The sequence below is a fragment of the Varanus komodoensis genome, unplaced genomic scaffold (assembly GCF_004798865.1).
Source record: "Varanus komodoensis strain SLA01 unplaced genomic scaffold, ASM479886v1 scaffold21, whole genome shotgun sequence".
Classification (NCBI taxonomy): Eukaryota; Metazoa; Chordata; class Lepidosauria; order Squamata; family Varanidae; genus Varanus; species Varanus komodoensis.
Window position 1 is genome coordinate 17,397,034 of NW_025335589.1, and position 27,123 is coordinate 17,424,156.

The following is a 27,123-nucleotide window of genomic DNA, read 5'->3' on the forward strand; positions in this document are numbered from 1 at the left end:
TTTTCAGAGACTGATAATTGCCAGAGAATCTAGGAAATAAAGTGTTCAGTTAGTTCAGTCAAGGAAACAACTAAATGGGAATGACCTGGCCACAGTTCCTGAAGTGACTAGGCTATAATGAAGTTAGATTACTGCCATGTTATGGAAGCCATGGTAACTTTTCCAGCAGGGCTTGTTCTTCTATATGTTTACTAATAATATTTTCAACTAATACAAATGTTACTAATATATTTTAAACTATTTCAGATTTAAAATTATTGTTCCCAAGTTTTATCTATACTACAATATCATTGATTTGATTATTCTATAGAGGGAAAATGTAACCAATGGTCTAACATTTCCCAATTCAATGTGTTTCTTACATACTTACCAAGTAAGACATTAATTTTGTCTGTTGTTACTGTTTAGACTTGTAAGAATATCATAAAGTATACAAAAAGAACAGCCTCTAAACTGATAATGAAATAATTAAGTTAAATAGTCTCAGCCATATTCAAACAGTAATATTTACTTAGGAAAAAGGAACAGAATAAAACTGGGTCTGGATGCTTGGTATAAATTCTACTGAAAGAATTAACTCCAATACCTTTGTAATTATATACAATGTTTATCCTATAGCTAAGAACAATATTTTAAAATTCCTTTTTCCATTAATACTATTATTGTTGCATATAATATAATTATAAATGTCTAACCACATTCTTAGTCGATGTTCTAATTAAGCAAAATGTGGCCCAAGGCCTGGAAGTATGCAGTGCCACCCAAGTCAATATTTCAGATTAACCCACGAGTTCCAGAAATACATGGTGCTACTCCTCTTATCCTAAAATCTACAAGTGTGTTTTGCAACAAAATTAATAAAACATTTATAACTTAGTTCAGATGTATTTTGCTGCAAATAAAACTAGGTAATATTCAAATAATTTTACAGCAATTGAAATGCCATCTGGTATAAAAATAATTAAAAATAATATTAATTTTCTAATATAAAATCATATATAATTTGCAATATAATTAGTCCTTCACATAAAGAATATTAACAGACACATTTAAAACTCAGGTGAACTATTAATATTAACCAGTATTTTCTTATTATTTAACAATTCATACCAGTGTAGTTTCAGGGAAATGAATAATATTTTCCCTCAAAACAGTTCTGCAAGTGTATTTATAAGTGCTTTGCCTGAAATGGTGGTGGAACATATTTGTGAAAATGAATCCCTTCGTTTGTTGTAATCTTCATAACTTCTCCATTTAATGTATCATCTTCAAGGATTTTTATCAATCCTTCAGCAATTAGCGATGGGCTATAAATGAATTTAAACAACAATCAGATATGGTTCAATACATATGTGTAGAACTTACCTTTAAATCTATGTACAATTAAAGTGGGCATAGAAGCATAAAAAGGCTGCAGAATTGTACAAAGCTAAAAAAACTTGAGACCCACTGGTATCAAGGAGACTTGGAACCAATTCATTTGCATGCCTATTCTTGGCAATACAATAGTAGATACATAAATGCCTGGTTTGCACCAGTAAAACAAGCTATGGTGGCTTTTTAAAATGGGTGGTGCATGCCAGCGTGTACCAGGCACCATGAATTTAATTATCCTCCTGCGCATGACTTGTTGTGTCATCCAAACCCAGGGGGCATGCTTGATTCAAAAACCTAAATAACTCTTGTTATGTTGTTCTGTTGTTTGAGATTTAGGTCATCTGATCAGTTGAGGGTTGTTTCTCCAGAAACTTAAATGAGTTCAGAAGCCATGGCAATCACCCCTGGGTGGGTAATTGTGCTAATAGTGTTAGCATTGATTTAAACAAACATCACAACTTTAAACCATGGTGGCTTCTTTGATTGTGTAAACTGGGACAATGCTGTTAATTACTTAGTAGTTTTAACAATTTGTCAGCATTCAGCAAGGATGAAGAAAGTGATTAATCAATATGTTGCATACTGACTGTACTGTAAGTATAGACAACTGAAGACCCATTTAGACTCCCAAATACTTCCCATCTAGCCAAGGAATCTCCAACACCTAGTATACAAATTAGTTGATTCTTCTACATTCAGTAAGATGGAGGCAGAAGTTTGTGGCATGCCTTGTACAGTGGTACCTTGGCTCACAAACTTAATCTGTTCCACGACTCTGGTTGCTACCCGAATTGGTCATGAGCCAAGTCAAATTTCCCCATAAGGTTCAATGTATGTAGGGTTAATCCATTCTGTAAATATTTTTTTTTAATCACAGGGAAGACAGGCACGATCACGGGCGCGCTTGTGCAGGGAAGATGGTGCGATCATGAGCGCGCTCGGGAGGGAGATGGGCACAATCGCGGCCATCTCTCCCCCTTGAGCAAGGCCACGATCGCACCCGACTTCTCTGCACAAATGTGACCACGATCATGGCCATCCCCCGGAGCACGACTGTGATCGCGCCTGTGCAGGGAAGACGGTGTGATTGCAATCATCAACCGATGTGGAGTTTGCGACCTGAGTCAAAATTTTTCTGAAATTTCTGTTTGCAACCCGATTTGGTCTTGAACTGAAGTGTTCGTGAGCCAAAGTACCACTGTACTGTAAACAGAAGCAGAGCATAATGAAACAGCCCTCCTAATTATGTACTTTACCTGCTGACCTTTGAAATATAAGCATAAGGTTCTTTAACTTTCTCCTACCTAGAAGCTCTGTCAGAAAGCTTTCTGTTTGCTGTAGCTACCTCTGCAATGAGCATGGAGAAGAGAGGCACACTGAAAGGTTTTAAGCATGCATTTAATGAAAACTTTCTTTCTGGGATCTTGCAGACTACAGCTTTATTAAAGGATCCCTTGCAAGAATGAGAGCCTGGAATGAGGCCTATAAATTTTCTTTTGTGCTTTGCCAGTCATCAGCACAGACCAACAGTTACTGTGTATGTCCTCTTCTATATATTATGGGGATCTGAAGCAACTGAAACTACTCACCATGGGTAAGTGATTGGCACTTATATCAACCAACCTTTTGGAACTGTGGGATCATTTGGGAATTTGAGAAATTGTTGCAGATGCCACAAAATCCCCAACTGATAGACTGCCTATTTGGTATCTACCTGTTGCACCTAAGGATGTTAGGCTTCGTCTTATTCAGCAAAAATGTTTGTTTTCTCTTCTGAACATTGCAACCTTTCATAGGGTACTATCTAATTCAAATAATTGCTGGAGGTGAACTGCAGCCAGTGATTCTTTGAAAAATATGTTTTATCAGAAGTAGTTCTTTCTCATTTTCCCCTAAGTAACAATATTAAACAAATACATCAACACTTCTGCAAGCACTGTGAAGAAGACATTGGAAGTGCTTACAGGTTACATGCTGAAGATTTTCACTTTCTGAAATTTTCCCTTGGTATCTGCCCAAAGTTTGTGAAGATCTTGCCATTAGCACGTTCCTCCTCCATGCTATTCAGTCCCTTTACTCCTCTCAATCTTTTATAATGATACTGCTTTTCAAGTAAGCATTTCAAAACAGGAATGGAAAATCCATCTGAACCAGGAATAGTCCAGTCAACAGATAAAGATTTGTACTTTGAAGTAGAGAAGTCTAAAACAGGAGTGGGGACATGAATAGGCAACACTGTACCAACATGCTGCTTTCTTTAGGAAGAAAATGTAAGCCTAAAATGAGTAGTTTGGGGGAAGTTTGTGATTAAGGAGAGATAACCCATGGTCCATTTTGTGTGGATTTGAAAAAAATCATAGCTGTCAATAAAATTTTGTCTGGTGTCCTGATTGCCATAGGGAGATCAAAGGTTCATCATTCTCTCAAACAATGAACTTAGCTGGTAGAATGCCAGTCAGTTTTGAAGCAAAACAGGGTCATACAAAAATAAACAGTGGTTTCTATATATCCTTGGGAATATATATGTATATATGTATACTTGCCAGCAGATACAGATATAAATACATTTTTAAGACTAAAAGCTTCTACCTGACAAGAAACTGTGAGCTTATGGAATGGTGAGAAAAAAAGAGTGTGTTTAGGGTTTAAAGAAACCAAATGTCAGGCAAGCAGTGGTTTCAATAGCTAGAAAGTTGTTTGGGATCCTTTAATAAAGCTGTAGCCTGTTTGATCCTAATCACTGAGGTCTTCCTCTTTATTCTCTTTCTCTAGGGTCACCATTATGCAGTTTAAGTGCTTGGGGTATAGGTGAATATTTCATTATTTGCATTCAACTAAAGACATCAGGTATTTAGCAGTAGTAGTATGTACAAGTAGTATTATGAGTACTTTACTCACTCCAGTATACCATAGAATTTCATCATTTCTTTGATTTCTTCTTTGTACACTGAATATTGGCCCATGTTTTCTTCCTTGTCAACTGATTGAAGAATTGGTGTGTTGACAAATCCAGGACAGATTGTATTTATTCTTACATCATAGTTTCCTGCTGTAGCGGCCATCTACAAAAAGGTCAGATATGTTAAGTGTTGTGGTAAAGCACATGTCTTCTATATAAGGAGTCCTATGTTCAATTTTTGGTGTCTTCACTTAAGAGGGTCAGAATGTAGATGATGCGAAAGATCCAGAAAGCCACTGCTATTCAGATTAGACAATATTGACCTAAATGGATAAATCGCTTGACGTAATATAAAGGCTTCTCTACTTGCAGGGTTTAACCCAGAGCTGGTTAAAGGCTGCTTCTTCCATTTTGTTGTGGAACTGAGTTTTCTTGAGTTCTCTGAGTTGTGCCTAATGGCCAGTTGTAAAAGGTCTAACAATATGGGGCCTATGGTAATTCATGCTTTCTTATTTTTAAAAATTAGCTGCAAGCAAATCTTCAAATTTGTAGGCCAAATCTTCCCTATGTGTAATTAGCAGTTTATTGTTATTTATTTAATTTGCTTTCAACTTTTCTACCAAAAAGATGGTAATCGAGACAAATTATTGACATAATTAAAGCTGATAGAAATTTTATAAGTTAATTATATTAAAATACAATAAAACCATTTTAAATCTACCTCTTCATTTTACACCTGATTTTGGGAAGAAAAGGGAAATTGATAGAAATGCACATTTTGCCCTGCTTGCATGTCTCCTGAAGTCGCCTGCCTTCTCAGAGCACAGTAATCACTCCAGCCTGGTTCACTGGTAGAGGCAAGTGAATAGGGAAGACAGATCAGATATGTCATATTGCCTTCTGCTTATTTCTCAGTTGACTTACTGATAAATCTAGTTGCTTCTCACTGATATAATTATTTGTTTGTCAGTTTGTTAATACAATATCTATTTAAGACAGGCAAATTTATAATAGTATTCACGAAATTACAAATCAGCTGACCACTGCCACAAAAGGGTTAGCACATTCTTTGTGGATATATTCTGTTGCTAATTTAGGTGCCTTTCTTAGTACTCATTTCAGCTTATCTAATTCATCAGGGAGACTTTCAAATATTCAGATAGTTAGATTCTAAAGAAGCTGTATGATGTTTATTGTAAAGTACATAGTTGCTTTTAATAGCTGAAATCTAGGTAACTGAGGTGCAGAGAAGAACGCAGCTACTTTGCATGTTGAGAGAAAGAAAAACAGGAAAGTGATTTTGTTAGGAGGAAAATTATGAGATTTTCAGCTGTTCATACTCACAGCTATTGAACGTGTAAATCCAACTACCCCATGCTTTGAAGCAGAGTATACTGGTTGGTGAGCAGCAGGCATAAGTCCTTTAAAAATGGAATGAAAAAGGGTCACAAGTCTTCATTAAAATGAACCTAAGTTGTGGTATAGAATGCATGTGAACACAAAAGGATGAGAACTTGTATAGGTATACTTTTATAACTTCATTATTATTATTACTGCTTTGAAGTTTGATTGAAATAATGCAAGGTGGAGAGAAGTAATATTACTATTTATATCATTAGCTGGTTTTTTCAGTTGATTGGAAGCTCAAAGCAACACAGAAAACAGTTTAAAATTTCCAGCACACACACCAAAACTGACAAGAGTGACAGCAGAGGGTGGACATTGCTTCCTATCAGGAGCACAAGTCATGATTCTTCACAAAATTTCTCAATATACGTTTGCAGGTATTGCAAAGATGCACAAAAAAGGTGGTTTGTGCTTCAGGGAAACAATTCACTACAATGTGTCAATGGGTGGCAACACAGAGTGTCCAGCTGTAATCAAAGAGTCTGTATTAAGTGTCTCTAAGAGTCCTAAATGACTGCCAAATTAGAAGGAGGATGCTACAAGAAACAGAATAGTGCTGTGCATACATAGTATATATAATGTTGATTTTATATTGTAATGGCTGCCCAGAGAGCAAGTTGCTAATGGGCAGCATTTAAACACATTGACTAATTAAAAATAAAATAAATTCTGGATAGGGACTGAGAAAAAATGTAAGCAAATGTAAGCACAATAGTCCTGTCTGCCTCCCCATCCCCCCCACTGTCAAGAATGCACTGGGAAGATGTTTTATTTGTGGTTTTCCTTGAGTACTCTCTCTTCCCAAAATATCATCACCCTCCATCATTAAATTGACAGAACATTTAATGGAGTACACATATAGAAAAGTTTCTTCATGAATAAAATTAAAAGCTTTTTATTTGCATATTTTCCAGTAGGTCTGGTGGAATGTGCATTCTCTGGCAGATATGCACCACCTCCAAGAAACATTTTGTGTCTAGTTCACATGTCCACTGCAAGACATGCTGTCTGGTGTCTAAAGTTATGCAATTGGTTCTCTTCCCATCCACAAAGGAAAAGAAGGGCATGATAACAGCCATTTTATTCTATTTATCAGCTGTGTAGCGATCGCTAGGGAGGAAAGGTTTAACAATTCTCTATTATCCAATCCTAATGAAAATTATTCCCTATCCCAACTGCTGTAAACCTTACAGAAAGCTACTAGTCTCTCTGCCCATCAGATATTGCTCTGCAGTGGGGAACAACAGAGCACCAGGGGAAAGGAAGCTGTGTTGCAGATACTGTTAATGTTTATCTGCAGTCCTTTTTCCTTCCCCCGTTTCCTACCAATCCACTGAAAAGGGAGGCATCTATTCCACTGCTCAGCTGTGTGTATGGATGAATGGGTGGCAAGGGAAGGTACAAATCCACTCAAACACATACAAATCCACATGCCATATGTGCTGGATGGATGGAGGTAGTGTGTATGTGTGCACACAGGTGTGTAAGTAAAAAAGAAAATAATCACCACCTGTCTCTCTCTCTATATATATATTTCTCTCTACCCCCCTCCATACCCCAACTCACACATGATACAGTGCATGCTCTGTATGCATACTCACACATAGTTCTTACATAGCCTTCCATCCATTCATAATGCTGATCAGTGGAGAAAGAGGGAAAGCATATTGATATACAAACTTCAGTCAACATATGTCCCTTCCATCACTCCTTTTGGAGAGTATTTATACTGGCCAGGAAATATATACAACTAAGATTGGGGGTGTGTTCTTCATGAAATGTGGTTATTACATACATTAAGCATCATGAACAGCTTTTATGCACATCAGCTATTGAATTCTTACTACTTTCAGTGGACCTAGTGAAAGTGCAAGTGGGTCCTGCCAGGGTACTGAAGCTCCAGCTCCTGAGGATGTTGGTGTTGTTTCTGGTAAATATAGATAGGATCAAATTGTATATGTGTAAATTTGCATGACTACTGTTATTTGTGCCAGAGTTAGTATCTATGGTCTGCATGAAAGTGAGGATTTCAACTGAAAGTATAATGTAGAAAGTGTTAACAGATTGGCAAGTCCAATTTGCTTCCTTTCTTATGTTGGTGCTAGCTTATTAAGTATAACTGCTTGGCTGAAGTAAGCCCTATTCACTTTTCTGTGGCTTGCACTATAAGTGCTTTGGCATCTGTATGGGGTTTTGCTTTGTTTTTTACTGGTATAACTTCCCTTGTTTACTTGAACTGGAAATAATAATGTCTAATGGACACATACTTTCAAGCTATGAACAACTCATTCCGCAAGTTGCAGGAAACTGAATTATAAGACAGATTGTAAGTCCATAGCCTCTCATTATCAGCAATGCTACCACACTGCATATGTAAAAGTGCTATCCTATACTTGGCAACTCAAAAGTAAATTCCATTATTTTAATGAGGTTTATTTCTAGGTAAATATGAATATGCCTGCAGTCTAAGACTACATGCAATACCATTTGTACATTAAAACATCTTTAAAAAAAGCTAGTTGTTTTCTTTAAACTATAGATCTTCATAAACTATTGTTAAGATAGATGAGAGTGGCTGGATTGGCATCCAATGATGCATTCTATCTCTATCTAAAAATATGTAACCCAAGAATCAAAGCACACCCTGTTGCAAAATAAAATGGATAAAAAACTTCATAACTTGAATGTAAAGCTTTCTACAAGAATTCTAGGGTAATTTGGGTCAAAATAAACTTTTTACCATTAGATGAGAGGAAATGGAAGAACTGTTGACCAGAATATCATTGAAATTACTTGGCAGAAATTGCTGCCAAATAAACTTTAACAGGAAACAGTAAGGCCTCCTGCTTTCAAGGAAAGTAAATATTCTAACACATATTGCATTGGGCAGTGCAAGACACTGCAAAAACAGGCATCCTAGGATCTCTTAAGTTTCCTTCAGATGTAGACACTACCTGATACTTGCTGTCAGACAGAAACTACCTGCAGAGAATGTTTGCACTAAAATCAGAGCAATTTTTGTTGGTATGTTGGAGGAATGTAAGGACAAGGATTCATGCCATCTATATACATGTTCTTTCTTTTAATTCTTTAATTTCCAATTATTATTTTTGGTATGATATTCCTTTGCAATGGCCTTTGAGTTGTACAGTAAACATGTGCTGATAATGCTGAACCCTTGCTCTTCTGGCATAATACATGTATGGTTGCTCTGTTAATAATGTATTGATGGTATAGTCAAGCATATCCACTAATTGTAACAAGCAGAATACTTTAAAAATGACAGTTTTAAAAGTGTTACAAATTTTAATATTTTAAAAATATGTATATCCTAATCTCAGATTAAAGTGAGAACACATGTTAAAATACACAGAAGATTCTAATATTGTAAATATTTATTTGGGTGTGCTAAATTTTATTTGTTAAGAAAAAAACCATCATGCATTTCTTATCATTTTTAAACGAAACATTAATAAGTTCTCATTTTTGTTCTATAAAATACAGTGGAGTAGTGTGTTTGTGCCAGATAAATTAGTTCTGGCCAGTAGTTCTGTAATTCTGCATTCTCTTTTTTGGTGATATAACTTTTTGTGGATAAATTCAACAAGTGTCTAGAAGCCCAGCTAACAAATTCCACTGAAACTTCTATACAGGTACATGATCATATCATTTTAACAAGGGAAGGATCTTGACTAGAGCCCATTCTGATCATAAGGGTACACGGCTTGCTATTTATCACTATCATAGTTGGGGCACATGCTAATGAATACAGCGTAATTGAAAATGTGAGCCTGTGTCACACACAAATAAAAATGCAACAAAAGTAGGAATTATAAAAGGGGATATGTGCAGAATTATTTTTAATAATCCATTACTTAGGCATATGTGTGAATGAACTTTAAAACACTTTTAAAAAATGACTTTTTAAAAGGCTGCCCCTTTTGCCATATCACAAAAATCACGGAGAGGAGAGGCAAAGAGGAGGCTGTGCAGCTACTTGCTGTCTTCCTTCCATAGGATTAAGTCAGCAGGAGTAACACCCGCCCCTCCAGCTCTGTTCCCTTATACCTAAAAGGAGCCCTGAAGTCAAAGCGGTTTACTTGTGGGCAGGGCCTTTGAAGATAATGTGAGTTACTTCTGAATGGACATGCTGGTTGTTTCCTCAGGCAAGAAGAAAAAGAAGACCATCTGGAAGGCTTGAAAAGACATTGCAGACCTTATTTTCTTCAAGGACAGGGAAGGAAAGAGGAAAGCAGCATTGAATTTACAAGTCAGAGAGAGAGAGAGAGAGGGGGGGGGAGGGGGGAGGGAGGGAGGAAGAAAACAACTGAAGGATCTCATTCTGCTGTTCTTTTTGCCAACCCAAGACCCAACAGGACACTACTTCCTCTCCATCAACCTACTGAAGCTACTCCTCCTGACTCCAGAACAGTACTACTAGTTTAGCATATAATGATAACACACGCTGAGGGAAAAACACAATATATAAAAGTTGTGATATAACTAGTATGAAGAAATCCAAGAAATACTGGGAGAAATAATGTGAGGAAGACAGGTAGGCTGTCATGTGACATGCCAGTGAATCAGGTGTTACAATGCTCATAAAAATGCCTGGTGTAGATTGCCCCAAGGCAACCTGAGAAGAAAAGTAGTAAGGTACGTTTGTGAGTGTACACCATATGATAGTTTATGTATGTATGTCATACCACAGGTTTTAATGTATATTTAAGTGGCTTTATATATATATTAAGGTGTTGCAAAGTAACATTGGTGGCATCTCTGCAGTAAATTATGAATTAAACAAAGGTAAGTTTCTATTTTAGAGATACAATTTACATTTTTTCCAGTTTTCCAGTCTGGTACCAATGTATATTGATTTTTTTCTGCCTTTAGTTGACTTACAGCATTCATTCATTGAGTCAATATTTACTAAATGTTTTAAAATTATCTTCTGCTGAGCTACATCATATTCCTTACCTTCAGCTTCATCTACAACTTCATCTTGAAAAGAATATATGCCATTTAGTCTCCAAGAAGCATTGACCTGATCTACAATGGTCAGCAGTGGGTTGGAAGTTATGATACTGAATATGCATTAACCAGATTTATTTTCCTTATAAACCCTACTGTAACATAGATGTAAAATAAATCTCAGAAGCATAGGGCAGGGTGCAAATTTCCCACCCTGCAGATGGCCAAGACCATATCTTCATTTTTGTTAACTAAAATGTTAATTCCACCTTAATTTCGCATCAAATTGTTCCACCTCAGTCAAGGAATTATAGATTAAACATAGCATATTCTGTTATCCCAAACCACTTATAGATAAGAGTCTTCCATGCCACCGTATTTCTCACCATAGTCTCTTAGAGCCAACTATTGACGGCAACCTTCTGTGCTAGCAAGAGACTCTCAGCCTTGTTTTCTGACTCTGGAACATTTATCTTTAGTATCTTTTGTTGCTCTCTCACACACATGCATGTGTACACACACTTATTTCAGTGTTGCACTAAAGGACACAATGAGTAATTGGTAAGTATCCTCATAAATACACCTTGGGTGATATCCAGCATCACATTAGCAAGACTGTGTAACCTTTTGCACAGAAAAAAGAAAGAAAAAAATCTGACAGTTTACTTTAGTTAGGGCCAGGCAGGGGTGTGTGGTCCAAAACAGGCAGAAGTCATGTTACAGAATTCAGGCTGCAATGATCAGAGAGGCTGAAGGCAGATGCAGAGGCAGTATAAGATTCATAGCAACAAACAAATGACAGTGATCCAGAAACAGTTTAAGCCAGGCAAAGATCAAGATTTAAAGCTCAGTAGAGGATTAGGGATCAGAAGACTGAGGAACAAGCTCTAAGGCCTGGACTTTTTTAGGCCTGTTATGCTAGTATCAGCTTTTGCAGTTAGCCGATGGACATTCAAGGATGGCACTCTTGAAACCCAGAGTTCCGTCTACCAGGAAACAGAGTGCTAATGGAACAGGAAATTAAGATGCCAGAGTTTTGCTAGTGGCAGTTATGGTCGTCTCCACCTACCTCCCCACTAACAAGAGGCTCCATGCAGGCACCAAGCTCATGTGTGATGCACAGAGACCATGAAGAGGATTCTTTCCTGTGTTTCAGCACTCTCACCAGCCTATGATGTGGAGTGGGAAGAACAAAATGCTGATGGGATGGTGAAACAGCATTGACAACTATGTAGAATGGGGGAGGGCAAAATGTTGTAGCACCCCAGCTATGAAATGTACTCTTCATACCTATTCACTCAGCAGTTTTCTTCATTTCTTTGAGACATCAGGTGAAAAGTTGTTTCCTCAAAACCTTCGATAAATCTGAATTACTGCAGCATGTAATTAATCTGTTGTGATGCTGTTGTTTGACATTAGATGGATGTAATGTTTGAGTTGATTTTCCTATAGTGCTTTATTGAAGCTTCTTGGGCTTCTATCTTGGAAAAGGTTATAACATTTAAAATAAAGTTTTTTTAAATGATCTTCTTACCTGCTAATGATGCTACGTTGACAATAACTCCTCCAGTGCCTCCATTTTCTTTTTTCATGTAATCTAGGCCAAGATATGTTCCTCTAATCACTGACATCTGATATAGAAAATAAAAAGGAAGTCTCACACCTAGTACTGTCTCAGTTTGAGATAAGTCTATTAATTTTTTTTTCTTTTAGAGCACATCTTGAACCTGTCTTGAATGCTATGGTTGTTCTGTTTTGTATTTTCCATACATCTTTAAGTTATATTCCATGTGCTCCTCTTCTGAAACTTGATTTTGCTCTGACTGAGCTCTTTTAATGTCTCTTGTTTTTAACACATATGTGTGACATGCTAGATTTTCATCTTGCTAATATATGCTTGAACCTTTGTAGTGTTTGCCAAACTAACTGTAAAAGTATGTCACAAAGTTCAGGTTACCATACACTAGCAGTAGAAAATTCTTGCCAGTTTCACCTCTTTAGTCAAAGGACATTTTCACACTTCTTACACAAGTGCGGAAACATTTCACCTGTCCATGACTGATTCCATTTTAGGAAAATTGTTTTGCACTATGTGCAAAGGCTACAAAAGAAGGAATTAAATTGGCATGTTTTCTTCTCTCTGCAATTTTGAAAAATTCACTTTTGTTCTCAGATGTGGAACAGGGAACATGATTGCAGAGCACCTTCACAATACAAGGAAAACTGGCAAAGAGGGTATCAAATCCTGATGAATTTCATATGTACTGGGAAGACATTTTCTGACCTTGGGAAAAAGCAGATTGAAAGCTGTCAGTTTCACCACTGGAATTTGTAACTATCATGTTAGGATAAATAATGCATAGTGTTGAACTTTCCAGCACCTGGATAAACAAACTGTTGTGCAAGTGAGCAAAAATGGGGTAAACATACAGGTTGGTGTTTGGAAATTCCACTTATATTCAAGTCACTGCATTTACATGGCTATCTGCACCATGAGGGGTCAAAAAAGTTCATGCAACTTATTCCTAAGCAAATACATTTCTCTAACTTGGATATTATAGCTTTTTCTATGGTAATCATAACCATCTATGCCTATTTCTAGGGAGTGGGAATAGTTGCCAGTGGCAATAGGTCACAAAAATCAATGAATGGAAATGCAGGCAAATGAAAAGATAAAGCAGAGGTATAGCTGTGTGAGTGCTGCCCAGCACAGTGTACAAGTTAGGTGAAATGGTCGTCATTCCTAAGAAATCACAAGGGTGTTTCTACATGGAGCAATCCCAGTTAGCAATCAGAAGCTGTTCCATTTTTTGTTTAATAATTTTTTGCATTAAGGAAAAAGATAGAAAAAGAGGTAAGAAAACATGGGAGGCTCATGAATAGAAGTCACTGGCATCTGGTGTACGCTTTTCCCAAACTTCCATGAATTGAGCAGACTGATGCAGCCATTAAAGCCTCATCTGAAAGCACACCAAAGTTTTGATTTTTACAACACTCTGGTGACCTTCAAGAGCCAAATAGATTGTTTGTGTCAATACAACACAATGGCCGACTGAGTAGTTAGGAAGAAACATTCTGTGATAGCAAATTCATTCCTAATGCTAATATTGGCAGAAGTGTTTGCACTTTGGCAGTTATATGTTGTGGATTACTAATGAAATTGTTCCGGTGACCATTTTGGATAGTTTTAACAATAGTTCAGCTATAATCTGTCTTTAAAAGTTTTAGGTATCCAAGTAAAGGAAGGCAGTTCATTTGTGCCTCTTCTTTATTTGTGGCATCTTGAATGGTGATTCCAAGGAGAAAGCTGCAGTATAGTCATGTACCTGCAGTTTGTGTATCCAATGGATTATTAAATTTAAGATGAATTATTCAATATAAGGTCAAGGGCCTTGTGTTCCATTACAAGTGCAAATAAGCATCAATATATGTACAAGTAGAAGTTAGAACATACTGTGAAATTAATCTCCCATGGTAATACGTAAGACTTAGCAAGCTTCTAACTTCCATTTGGTTTGTGGGTAGTGAATCATCATGAAGAGCCATGGTTTCTGCTAATTTGGGTTCTGCTAATATCTTATTTTGAAAAAAATATATGCAAAGTAGGGTGTATTATTAATCAACTAACTGGTTAACATTATCCTTGCTGAGCAACAGTTCATTAATTCAGTTAATATACAGTCTCCAATATTTTGAGGTTCTGCAGGTTTACTGGCATGGCTGGTGGGTTTTGCCATTTTTGAATGACAAGCTAGCTGGATAGTCAAGAGGGCTTGCAGAAGCTTTGAACAGTGCCACATTATGATTGTCCTGAATTTGTTCTGCAAAACTGGTAGCAAATAAAACAGGCCATCATTTACATGGAACCCATGACCTAGAACTTCAAATGGCACTCTGAAATACTTCTGCAGGTCCCCCCCCCCCCAATTGCTAATTGCAGCTCTTCCGCCAGGGTTCCTCAATGGGAGAGTTAATCCCTCTTTACTTCCAACATGCTGTATCCCAACAGAAATGTTCTACCCTCTGCACTTTACTGAAAAATAAATAAATCCCACAGCATAATGCAAGACACACAGTTAATACAGTGTGTTGCTGCACTTCATGTCAGCTAAAACTGATTTTAAAAACACAGGATGTTATGCCCACATCATGTGCGATCTCTGATGCCTTTGCTGCGTACTCTGAAATCTGCTTTGTACATTCCAATGAAATGGTAACAGGAAGCATGAGTGATTCAGTGTTCCTCTTCAGTCACTTCTGGATATTGTATCTGTCCTTCTCCCTCCCCCTCCCCTCTAGGTCTTCTACTACTTCAAGCAAGTCTTTCAAATATTTCTATTTAGAGCACAGTAGACTTTCCTGATAGTTCTTTTCAGTTCCACTTTCTTTACTGGAAACTTCTAGACCTACATTATCTTTTTCTTAAGGTCCAGGGTTAACTGTAGTTTGTTCAAAAACAGGCTTGTCGTACTATGAATGCAGGTATGAAAATGAGTATCACATTTCCCAGCAGGCTGGTCCTTTCATGATACAGTAGCAGTTATAAAGGAACACAGCTTGCCAACAGCTTGTGGCATTCACCTTCAAAAGAAAACATCAAGAGATGTTGACTCTGGTGTCTGTTCATCTGAAACTGAAGCCACCCGTCAGCTGCCCTGAAACTCAAGCAGATACCCTTTGCTTTAGCAACACTCTGCTCTTGATTATTCTCCCCTTTCCAGCCTGCACCCTTGGATGTATCCCTCTGTGCCTTTCCACTGTCAAGGATAAAACTGCTATCTTGCTTCAGCCCGAATATCTGCACATTCCTGAGTATGAATCTTTGAACAATCCCTCAACAGCTTTACTCAGAGCTGTGTTGACGGTATGCTGATGACGCACAGCTCTATTTCTTCTTTTCATCATTAGCAGGTGAAGCTTCAGATGAACCAGTGCTGGGCTGCAACGATGGACTGGATGAAGACTAATAAACTGAAGTTCAATCCAGACAAGACTGAGATAGTTAGTTGATGGTTCTTAGACCAGGGATTCCACATGTTCTTGATGAAGTTGCACTTCCCTTCACAGCTTGGAAGTACTCATTGAGTCACCTTTCTCACTTGAGATCCAGGTGGTGTCAGTGGCATAAAATACATTCTATGAGCTTTGGTTGGTGGCCCAACTTTGCCCCTATCTGGAGAGGGACTGCCTGTTTTCAGTAATCACTAAAACTAGATTACTGCAATGTGTTCTACAGGGGGCTACCCTTGAAGACTGTTCAGAAGCTGTAGCTTGTGGAAAATGTGGCAGCCAGATTAATAACAGGGACCATTAATGGTTACATGTTTAGACCATGCTATGTGTTTAGACCGGTGGCTACCCTGCCTATACAGGTAGTTTGCGGGTTAGGAACAACTTGTACTTATGAAGGTGTGTTCTGTCATAAACCTTATATGAATATCTCTCACAAAAACCCACGAATATCTCTAAAGAACTGCACAACACATTTGATGATGTGTCATCAGTGGCTGCATAGGTCCCTAGAGATAGCCACCAAAACCCATTTCCCTAGATCAAATGTTTTCACCTTCTCCACCAAGGTCTTCAATGCCTCAGACACTATGTTTGTTCCCTCTTCCACATAAGCCTTGTGTTCCATCAGAAACTGAAAATGGAAGCTCAACAAATGCTCAAGCAGTTTTGCCACTGTACACTGTTCCATTGAGACTAATTTGCCATGCATTAAAGTGTTTGGAATATAATAAGCAGGCACTGCACTATATTGCCCTAGCAGTCCATTATCAGAAAACTTTGGAAGATAATGAGGGCCTGGTAGGTCACTTTTAAAAATCCAGGTTATTTTCTGTTGGACTTGTATTAAAATTAAAGATGGACAGACAATGAAGCTCAAACATATACTGAGCCAGGCATAAAAGGCAAGTTACAACTAATTTTTTGATACTGTATTTCTCCACACATACGTACATACAGATTCCCTTCCTCTTTCTTTTCAGTACCTGTAGTTACTTTATTATTCTGTATTATTATCATTGTTATAATGTTGTGTTTAAGATGTTTTAGTGATATGAAAGTATTTCTTAAATGTTTTGTATGCATAGAAGGGTAAAATAAATATATTTACGAAGACAAACATTTGACTTACATGATTCAGCATACATACAGATTTGCCAAGGACATTCTCAGGAATTGAACTTTTCTGTAACCCAGGATCTACCTGCATGCTTCCAAGCTCAATTACTTACAAAGCCCTACACAGCTTGAGACCACAGTACTTAATGGAATGTAGTACTGGGTTACTCAGTACTCTCTCAACTGCAACTTGACACCATGCTGTGATCTAGATTTGTGGTCTGCCTCGGACTGCCACCACCAAGGGAAGCTTAATCTACGGCAAACATGAGAAGGGCACCCCTAGCCTGCACCGCTGCCCTCAGCCCCGGTAATGGGATAAGCTCTCTGCTGAGGCTCACCTGGTGCCAACTGTAATCTCTTTAACCTCAGGTTGGTTTTAATTTTGGCTTTTAAATTTTGTATTGTATCTTTATAGATTTTGTTATCTAGAATTACATTATATTTTATATGCCACTGTAAACTGCCCAGAGAGCTTAGGCTATTGGGTAGTCTGGAATGATAGTGATGATGACAACGATGATAACTTACTGCAATATATTCCAAAATTATGAATTAAAATGACAATAAAACTGTATAAAAATGAATATTGGTTGAAGAAGAAGAGTCAATTTAAAAGGCAATGGCAAGGATTGTAACTTTACTCTTGTTCACAGAAGCATCCAGTGAAGAGTTCTGCTCATATAAGTGTGGTGTAGTGGTTAAGAGTGTCGGACTGGAACTCAGGCAACCTTGGTTCTAGTCCCTGCTCAGCTATGGAGCTCACTGGGTGATTTTGGCCCAGTCACAGACTCTCTGCCCAAAGCATATCATAGGATTGTTGTTATGAGAGTAAGACTGAGAAGGGCAGGAGAATTATTGTAAGCCACCTTGAGTTCTTTGGAAGGAAAAAAAGGTGGAATATAAATATAATAAATATCAGAAAAGGTGACTTGCAATACTCCCTTCTCAAGCCCTTTGTTGCCCTCCAAATCTACTCTCTAGGGTTGCAGAACCTTCTGGAATAGCAGCAAGAGACTGCATGGGGAGGGGAAATTATCTCCCACCACCACTTCTACCACCTGAGGTCCTAATCAGGAATGAGAGGACACCTTTTTCTCACAAACACATTAGAATCTAACTCAGTGATTTGCTTTCACCAGACTGATTTTAAATCCTTCTATATGATCACATTTTGTTTCAGTGTGATGCTCATGAGACCTGAACATAGCTTAGGAACTTGCAGCAGTGTTTGCCTTATTGTTGGTAAGGAGTTTATTTAATAGAAATAACAGGTATAAAAATGGGAGCAATTATGTTTTTGTCTACTAGTTGACTGATGTATACCTGAACAACAGTATGCAATAAAAGTTTGACTCTTTTTAAAAATGCCCTTAAGCATTTCATTTTTACTGGCAGTTGATTAGGATTATATACCTTTTATAAATGAAAAAAGAGACTGCATTAGTCACAACAGAGATTCAGTTAAGAGGCAAGAATTATTACATAAAAATATCAAAAGTTACTGTCTTGATCATGAAAATATTTGAATATGGTATAAATATTGGAAAGAATAACTCACTTTAGTGAGCTTATGTTCTACAACACTTTTAGTGCAAATAAGTTTTTTCAGTATAACCTTGTACTGCCAGTACTAATACTGTTGTTACATATGAAGAACTGACTGTTTAATCAGTCTGTTTTTCAAACATTTCACCTTTGTTTATTCTGCTTTTTCTTTTGCTACCCTACAGAAATTAATACCATTTCCCTACTCTTCCAGTTCCTTTGCAAAAGCTTATAAAAACAAAATATAAGCTATAGAACATTCTAATCTAAGGACTACACCCTCTTCTTTGTTTGTTCACGTTCAGAGTTGTGTACTATACTGGTTAATGGCTTTGTACTTTAAACTCTTGGACTATCATCCTGGGTTATATTTTTAATTTGAAATATACTTTGTATATATGAGATATAAATAAATAAGTAGTAGCAGTTTTGCATGACCTGTGGAGAATTTTTCTGTGTGTGTTGCATATGAAGCTAGAAAAGAAGACAAAAAGGAAAGGGAGAACTGTTAACTGAACTCTTCAGGAGTTTCTGTTCCTCCTCAGCTTTCAGTGGATGTTCGCAATGCCTTTTGGCAATGCTGGCCTCCATTCAATTAGCCATCACTTGATTAATAGTGTCAGTTATGACACTATTAACTGTCATAATAGTGAACATTCAAATCCCCTGATTGAGAAAGATTGGCAAATTCTGTTCCATGACATAGGAAGTGAAGAGGGATCACTAGTATCTAAAGAACATTGGTGGGGCCCCTTCTCATACTAGCACCAATGGCTTATTTAGAGAGCTGCTGAAATCCCTGCATAGATCGCATGCCACCTTCCTTCATGCCATGAGTTGAGAGGTACTGTAGAGGTGAAAAGGCGAAGGGGACGGCAGAGGATGAGGTGGCTAGATGGAGTCACTGGGGCAGTGGGTGTGAGCTTGGGTGGATTCCGAGGGATGATGGACAGGAGAGCCTGGAGGAATGTTGTCCATGGGGTTGTGATGGGTCACTCACGACTAAACAACAACTGTAGAGGTGGCCACACTCTGTACTCTAAAGCATGAAGTAATTCAGAAACAAGGAATACTGAGGTTAATTGGGTTCCCTATAGTTCCCTTCAATCTCCTTGAAGATTGAAGAGATGTTTGATTCTTTCCTCCAACATACATGCTGGTAATTGGAAAACAGTGATTTAGTTACCCTGGTTTCTTATAACCAGGATGGGGAATTGAGAGGTGTTTGACAGAAAGTAGTTTCCCCTCCTGATTCTTCTTTTTTTTGTGTGGGCTTCTGAGGCTTAAAGCCTGATATTTCTGACTCCGGCTTTAAACCTTCAAGTATTCAGAAGCAGCAGAACAATCCCGTGCACCTCCAGAAGCCTGAGGGGTTCCTCTTCTTTGGATGGGACTTAAACTTTATATTTGTCCTTGCCCTCTCAGAAAGAGAAAACATATGTATTTGCTGTCTGATCCCCTCTCCCACTGACTAAAAATAATTTGCATGTTTTCCATTCTGCTTAAGCCTGAAATCTTCTGCATGTGTTTCTGGAAATAAGCCGTTAACCTGCTGGTCTTACATTTGAGTAAACATGCCAGAGTTGTCTCTTGCATGAGAATAAACAAGCAAGAGGAAGATTAAAATCATGATGCATTTTAGTCATTGATTTCAAAGAAAAAAATGAAATATATGTGCTGCATAAGAGCACCATGAGATGAAATATAATATCTTCAGGTTTTTAATTGCTTTAACTGTGCAGCTATTTTTAATTCCTGGGGCGACTTATTTTGTGTTACATTCTAAGCTGCAATCCTAAACAAATAATGGAATCCTACACAAGCTCATTCAAAGGCAAATCCTACTGTGTCAGTTTGGTTCACTCTTTTAAGAAAATGTTTAGGATTGAAGCTTTTCTTGGAAGCAAGTCACAATGAATTTAATGGGACAATAACATTCTCAGGATCATGCAACATTTTCCCAATGAACTACTTACTACACAACTAGGTGGTGGTACTAGGCTGTAGGAGTATAACACACACAGAGAAGAAAATAATTTCACTTTCAGAAATAGTAATGCATTTTTCCCATGATGACCTGCTTCTCAAAATGTTCTTAAAAATTAGAAGTGAAACTAATTAGAAGTGAAACATTGTTGTGGAAGCACTAGCAGACAACTGTGTGTAAGAAATGAAAAGTGCACAATGAATTCCTAATGTAGGAAATTGAATTTAAACAGCAAAAACAGCATAAAAATCTGCTATACATGTTTCCATGGACACGTTGGCCTCAACATAACTTACTTCAGCAGAAGCAGCCAGCAAAAATTGGATTCTGATACCCAGACATTCACCCACACTATTCCCTTGAGTCTAGGGATAAAGAAACTTTAGGATAGAAAAAGCTGACAAGTTCTCAATATATTTAGTATAATCATAGCTACTCCTAGAAAGTGATACTATATTCACTTATATGGTAATAAATTACATTGAATTTAATGGGGCTTAATTTTGAGTAGGCAAATATAGGATGTCACTTTCTGCTATATTAGGCTGATATGAGAGGAAAATCTAACTCAATAGATTGAGTTTCTATTCCTCCTGGTTCAGGGAAGATGTGCAGTTTAGATAAATCAATGATTATTCAAGAAGCCTAGCTTCAAGGAAAAGATCCACTTGTAAGGAATGCTTGTTATTAATCCTGTTCATACTTGGCTGGGAGTCTACTGAACCCAGGATTTACCTCTAAAGTAAGTATAGGATTATGCTGTATGGTTCTTAAGCACTTATCTCAAAACATAAAGTATAACTTTCTTCCAGTAAATTCTTAAATATTACCCATATTTCTCCTTTTAGAAAACACAAGTCCTTTAATAATGTGCTATGTAAACATTAAACACATAATTAAACTTACCAAGTTAATTTGTACTGTGATTTCCCAGTTTTTCTCATTATTCACACCAGCATTGTTAACTACAATATCCAGCTTTCCAAAATGCTGAACAGTCTTCTTAAATGTTTCTGTAGGCAAATTAGGAATGTAGCAGGGGTACAAAGAGAAACTTTCCTTATTTCTATACAATTTAATGCGCTAGAATAATGGAAATAATTCAAACTAAAATATGAAATTTATTAAAAGTATATACATAGGATTATACTCATGTATATAATCTCACTTTTAAATTAAGTATAGGTGTTTTCTGTTGGAAACTTCTTATTAACAGAATGGATAAATGACTCGATATTAAAATCCAGTACTGAAATACTCAAAAGTAAGCCTTACTGAGGTCAGTGTGACTTACTTCCAGGTTAAGTAATTTCAGCAAAACACACTTTCAACGCTAAGATTAAGCTGGTTTGTCTTTGTTACCATTGTATGCAACTATTCTTGCTCTTCTAAAATACTTCATGTGGCCTTTGAGAGGTCAGGCCGTACTTGCATAGGTTGCAGGCTAACTTTGTTTCTGTCAAAGGCCTACCTAGGAGTACTGCTTGCAAACATATTTTGAAATGAGGCAGTGAAACTTTTTTCATATTTATACAGGGGATCAGATAAATTCCATTTTAATTGCTCTTGGAAAAATGGACTTTGATTAACTGGACTTCTATTAGGTGAAAAACAACCATTGAGAAATGACTACTAAGGTTATGTACAGTGAGACAGTTGTCAGTCAGGGAAGGAGGAAGTCTGTTGGTTGTGTGGGTTATGTGAAAGAAGGAAAGTAGAGGAAAAAGTGAATAGCTCAGTGAATTTTAAGCTATTTATTCTCAAGGTGGTGACCATATCTGGCTGGTAAAGATCTATAATAGGGAGAAGTAGCTGTGTTATGCTAGGAATGTGCCCTAAGATCTTACACCCCCCTCCATGAACAAAATATTCCTTTAATAAATCAACTTATGTAAAAATATTCTAAAAAGATTGATTATGGTGGGAAAAGGCCACTGAGGCATAGTAGCATGGAGTTTTGTATGTCATGAAATATAAGTAACTTTTTTTAGAAAAATAAGAAAACCTATAGGTGGAATTGTTCAAAAGAGTAGTTTCTCACAAGTAATAAGTCTGGGAGCAGGTTTCTCATAGGTTGCAGCTAAATGTGGAATAAATTCCCCTTGTGCATCATTTTGCAAGCATTGAGGAGCTGTATTATCTTTAAAAATGAAAAGCTGTTGTTAGTTGAAATTAACTAGCCTCCAAATGGGGTTCCTGATTTTTTCTGAACACATAATAAACTATACCTCTTTGCTTCTCACATTATATTTTCACTCCTCATGGTGTCTAGCTTATCCTGAATATTTACTTCAAAAGTTTACAACTTGATTGCTTTCTGAGTAAAAGATAAAGCTTATCCTTTAAGTTCATTCTTCGTACCATCAGCCACAGTTGTGCAGGTCTTATTATTCCCTCTCTGATGTTAAAGATGTTAGTCTCTAAGGAGATAATGGGGGGATAATTCTTCCCCCCCCCCCTTAACATGGTAGTTTGTATAGGGGCAATGAATGATGGCTTGGTTGTGTGGTTGCCTGTAACCCTCTGAACTTCTAAACGGCCAAGTCTGCATAACTACTAGAATTTATACTTTCAGAAATGCGGGAGTCAGCTCTTGTATATTTATTTGACTGTACAGTTGTAAATATAACTTGAAACCTGCATGACACCCAGTAGACTCTTATTCCAAATCCTACTGTGGGGCTGATGGTATCAATGGGTATCCTGATACATGCTAACTTGCATGCCTCCACAAAGGGTCATCACCACTCCACCTATGCCTTTCCCCTCCTCTATGCTGGGAAAATCATGGAGTTTCCTTTTCCTATACTAGCTGAGTACCTAGATTCATGTATGTTGAAATGGTAAACAGCAAATAACCCTCTACCTTTCAGTTCTTCTTCCTTTGAAACATCACAAGGGATGAAAATGGTCATCTGTTCATCAAACTGCTTGTCAAAGCCTTCTTTGCTTGCCTTACCTACTTCCACATTTATATCCACAAGAGCTACCTGTATGAAAAGAGATCATGATCAATCCAGACCCATAAAATTATGTTCCCAGAGTGATATATGAGAGTAAAGAAATAATCACTATATCAATCTTATAAAGGAACAAGATAGGAAAGGCTTTAGAAAGTGAAAATAAGGCAGAGTATCTCTATTTGGGCATAGAGAGAACTTTGCATGAAATAATGTGCCAAAAACACATATGTGTTATATGTATTGTTTGGGTATGATAGAACCAACTGAACTACTTTTAAGTCACACTGATATCACAGGGAACATTAAGCATGTGCTTACTTCTTCCCATTTAATCAATGGGGACTTAAGAGTTACCAAAATTTAATAGTGCAATCCTTTGCACTCTGAAGTCAGTCCCACTATGACCAGTGGGTCTTACTTCCTATTCAGCGTGGTTACGGCTGCACTGAGAGGTGGGGGCAAAATAAGAGGAAAAAAAGAGCATTTCTTAAAAAGTAAGTCCTATTGAAATTAGTGGGAGTTATTTCTGAGTAAACATGCATGAGATCATGCTGTAAATTATCTATATTGGTGTTTCTATAAGATACACGTATGCATCCATCCACATACCTGCCCCACTTTCATACCACCGAAAGATGCATACATAATACCAGGCTATTTTCCATCCCGATGCATGAATGTACATATGAATGTTGTGAAATGGTACTTCTGAATACAGACATATATGAATATGCACATTCCTAAATGCACGTGCGTTTACCCGCGCATATGCTCCATCCTTTGAAAGTGGCATAATTCTACACACATGCACACGCACGCACGCACGGCACCCAGCGCTGCGCAGTGCATCGTAAATTGGGGGCAAGGGAGACAAGCCAGAAGCTTCGAGTCGCAGCGGGAGCAAAGTGAAGGAGCCAGGTTGGCCCTCCCGGCGCAGGGCAAGGCTTCTGGCAGCCCCTCGAGGCGCGCGTGAGGTAGGCGACGAGCGAGCAACGCCGGCGACCTGGACAGGGACCCCCCCGCCCCCACTTACCTTGCAGCCCCTTTCCAGCAGCACTTGGACGAAGGCTTTGCCTATGCCCTGCGCTGCCCCAGTCACCAGAGCCACTTTGCCCTTCAGGTGCATGCTAGCGCTTTATTTCTGGCCGACGGGAGCGCGCTCGCCCGCTCGCTCTAGTCCCCTGTCACTCTGGCCGCCTCTCCTCAGGCATCGGGGGATTAATTGGCACTCGCCGCTGGTTTTACTCTCTCCGGCGCGTCACATTTTCTTTTAGCGTTTGCAAGAGGAGCACCTCTGAGGTAATCGAGAAACGCACTCGCAGGAGCGAACTTGGTGTCACCTGCGCCGAAGTTGCCTCCCGCCCTTTGTCCCTCCCCTCCTCCACCCACGGCACGGCGCTCGCTTCCCCCTGCTGGGCTGGCTGACGTGCGCCGCTGACACTTGGTTGCTGCCAGAGCGCGTCCATCAGCGCCTCCGGGAGCGCCGGGGATACAGGGGCAGCCTGGGTCGTCCTGCCGACAGCAGCTACCGTGGGCGTGCTCTCCGCCCGCATCCCCTTCTCCCCGCCCCTTTCCGATAAGCAGTCGCCAGCCCGAGCGGTCCCTGTCCTAGCCAAGGGGACCTCCTGGCGAGAAAGCAAGTTGCAGCCCGCTCTGATAAGGGCTCCCCCTACCTAGTCTTCCCTGACAGCCCCGCATGGCGGCTCCATAAAAAGGCAAAGGGGAACAAGCCAAGCGTTTCTCTTGGCCGCTTTGCAGAAAGGTCAAAGAACTGAAACCCTTTAGGAAACAAAGGCTTACTTTGGGGAAGAGGGGAAGAGAGAATTGGAGGTGCAGCGTAGCTTCTCCTTAGAGACTATCAGTGTGGGTGTGGGTGCTTGTAAACAAGGATTCATTAATATTAGTCATGTTGTGCAGTCATGACTTCCTTAGAATTTACAAGCCTTGACATACAGGAAAAAGGGAAGAAAAGAAAAAACAATATCCCAAAACCACATACAACAGAATGAAATCTGTAGGAGTTTGAAATGTTCTGTTTAAAGAGAATTACATCTTCATGTCTGGGACAGAGGTGAATTAATTGTTTTGAATATAAGTTCGTGTGTGCAATATTGGCACTCATGCCCATGCACATGTAATCAGTCAAGCAGTATGCAAAAGAAGAGGATTTGAATGAAAGGTTTCCAAACACTGGCATTATCTGAGAGGAACTTAATTATAGTGGTGGGTGATGGACTGGGATTCTAGATAATTAGGAAGGCAGCCTATTAGTCTTAGAAAATATTTCAGATCCTGCTAATATGGGAACACATACATGATTTTAATTAATAGTCTAAAGGCACAATCCTATGGGCTCCCAACATAATCTGGAAGGCTGTAAGATTGTTCAGTCAGAACACCAACGTCATCTGGCCTCAGAATGAGACCAAGACCAAACCCCTGCTTAGCACCAAAGACTAAGCCCCTATTTCACTTAACCTTCTCAAAGATGGTGCTGGCTGTCCTCCTCTATGGGCTTTGGAGGTGGAAAAAGGTGGATGTCATGGTGAGGAGCAGAGGAAGATGGGGGTGCAGAGTGCACCTACTCCAATATTACCCCATATTACTTCCTTCTCTTTCATTCAGTCTGCATGACTGAAAATGCAGAGTGCAAAGTGCAGCAGTGGTAGAAATTGCTACACTTCACATCTTGCACCGGATGTTCATAAATTTCCAAGTTCAGAGGCTTACAAATATCTGCCACAAAAGCAATAGGAATGTTCTCTGACTCTGCAGTATAATCAGTATTTCAGTGTTCAATCCTGAACAAATTTCGTAAGTATTGTAGGAAATGCCTCAATGACTTCATTTAAAAATGTGAAGAGACACAATTTTGTAAAGCCACAAGCCTTTGAGACAGTTGTGATGTAAAAAGGAAGTGTAATATGTTCTGTACCCTAACCCTTCCAAGAAGCAGGTGGGGATTAAGAACAGCATGGTATTCTTCTCAAAGGTTATCATAATCTCCTCCTAAAAAGAGGCAGCCATTGGATATTGCCAAAACATGTGGATAAGTGAAGCATGAACTGTATTACATCTTCATCAGATAGCTGATTTAGACAATTCTTATTAAAAAGATGTTGGGGTGAACAATATACATGAAACAAAAGTTTTTGCTGAATTAGAAATAACCTAAGATCAGTTAATCTTTCTGAGAAGGATGTTAATGGAGCTATGCATTGGCTGGGCAAGGTAGGACAATCCAATTGCTTACTCTATTCTTCCTTAAGATTCTTTATGTCATATTTATTCACCAAAAAAAGATATTTATAGACCTGGACCATGTGTTGAAATAACCACTCATCCTCAGTGCTAAATATAAATTGGCAATGTATGCAGCCATGGCACAATTATTCACATTACTCAATGTTATTAGGATAATTTCATTAATAACTAGTTTCTGTGTGGTCATATCAAGTGTTGTTCTCTGTAATGAAGAATATTATATTGTTCTACACATAGGTTAACATGTTTTGTATTCTTCTGACCAACATTCAAACTGTTGTTCATATTAAACAAATGTGCCTTCCTTTCTGAAGGTATTTTAAGGCTGGATTTCCAGCCTATATTCATAATTGCCTAACTTCAGAAACTATTAGCATTTTACACTTTTCTTTCCAGATATAGATCTATATTTGGATTATATTTTGAGATCTGTTTTTCCTTGTCAATTTCTTAAACTAAGCAGTGAATGTAACATTTGCGATGAACCATATCTGACATCATTTTCAAAAGACAATGACATATTTGGCAGTCAAACAAAGAAAGACAACACCATAGCCTAGGGTTTATGGGAAGTTCTG

The 27,123-nt window shown here is 38.2% G+C and overlaps 1 protein-coding gene across 3 annotated transcripts; it reads right to left on the minus strand.

Annotated features, from left to right (window-relative positions):
• Nucleotides 1-488: 488 nt before the first annotated feature.
• On the minus strand, nt 489-24,676 carry HPGD (15-hydroxyprostaglandin dehydrogenase). Of its 3 annotated transcripts, none has more exons than XM_044430864.1 (7): nt 24,315-24,675; nt 23,185-23,308; nt 21,225-21,331; nt 12,189-12,285; nt 5,621-5,697; nt 4,276-4,439; nt 489-1,307 (listed from the first exon to the last, which is right to left on the minus strand). In XM_044430864.1, exons 1-7 carry the CDS (start codon nt 24,405-24,407, stop codon nt 1,169-1,171), a joined length of 801 nt encoding a protein of 266 aa, XP_044286799.1. In that variant the 5' UTR covers nt 24,408-24,675; the 3' UTR covers nt 489-1,168. The 3 variants fall into 3 exon arrangements, 2 of the variants coding, with proteins under 2 accessions (XP_044286799.1, XP_044286800.1); XR_006414813.1 differs by lacking the exon at nt 489-1,307 and adding an exon at nt 11,724-11,823 and having other exon boundaries at nt 4,400-4,439; nt 24,315-24,676; XM_044430865.1 differs by lacking the exons at nt 12,189-12,285; nt 21,225-21,331 and having other exon boundaries at nt 24,315-24,676.
• Between the last annotated feature and the right edge of the window lie 2,447 nt (nt 24,677-27,123).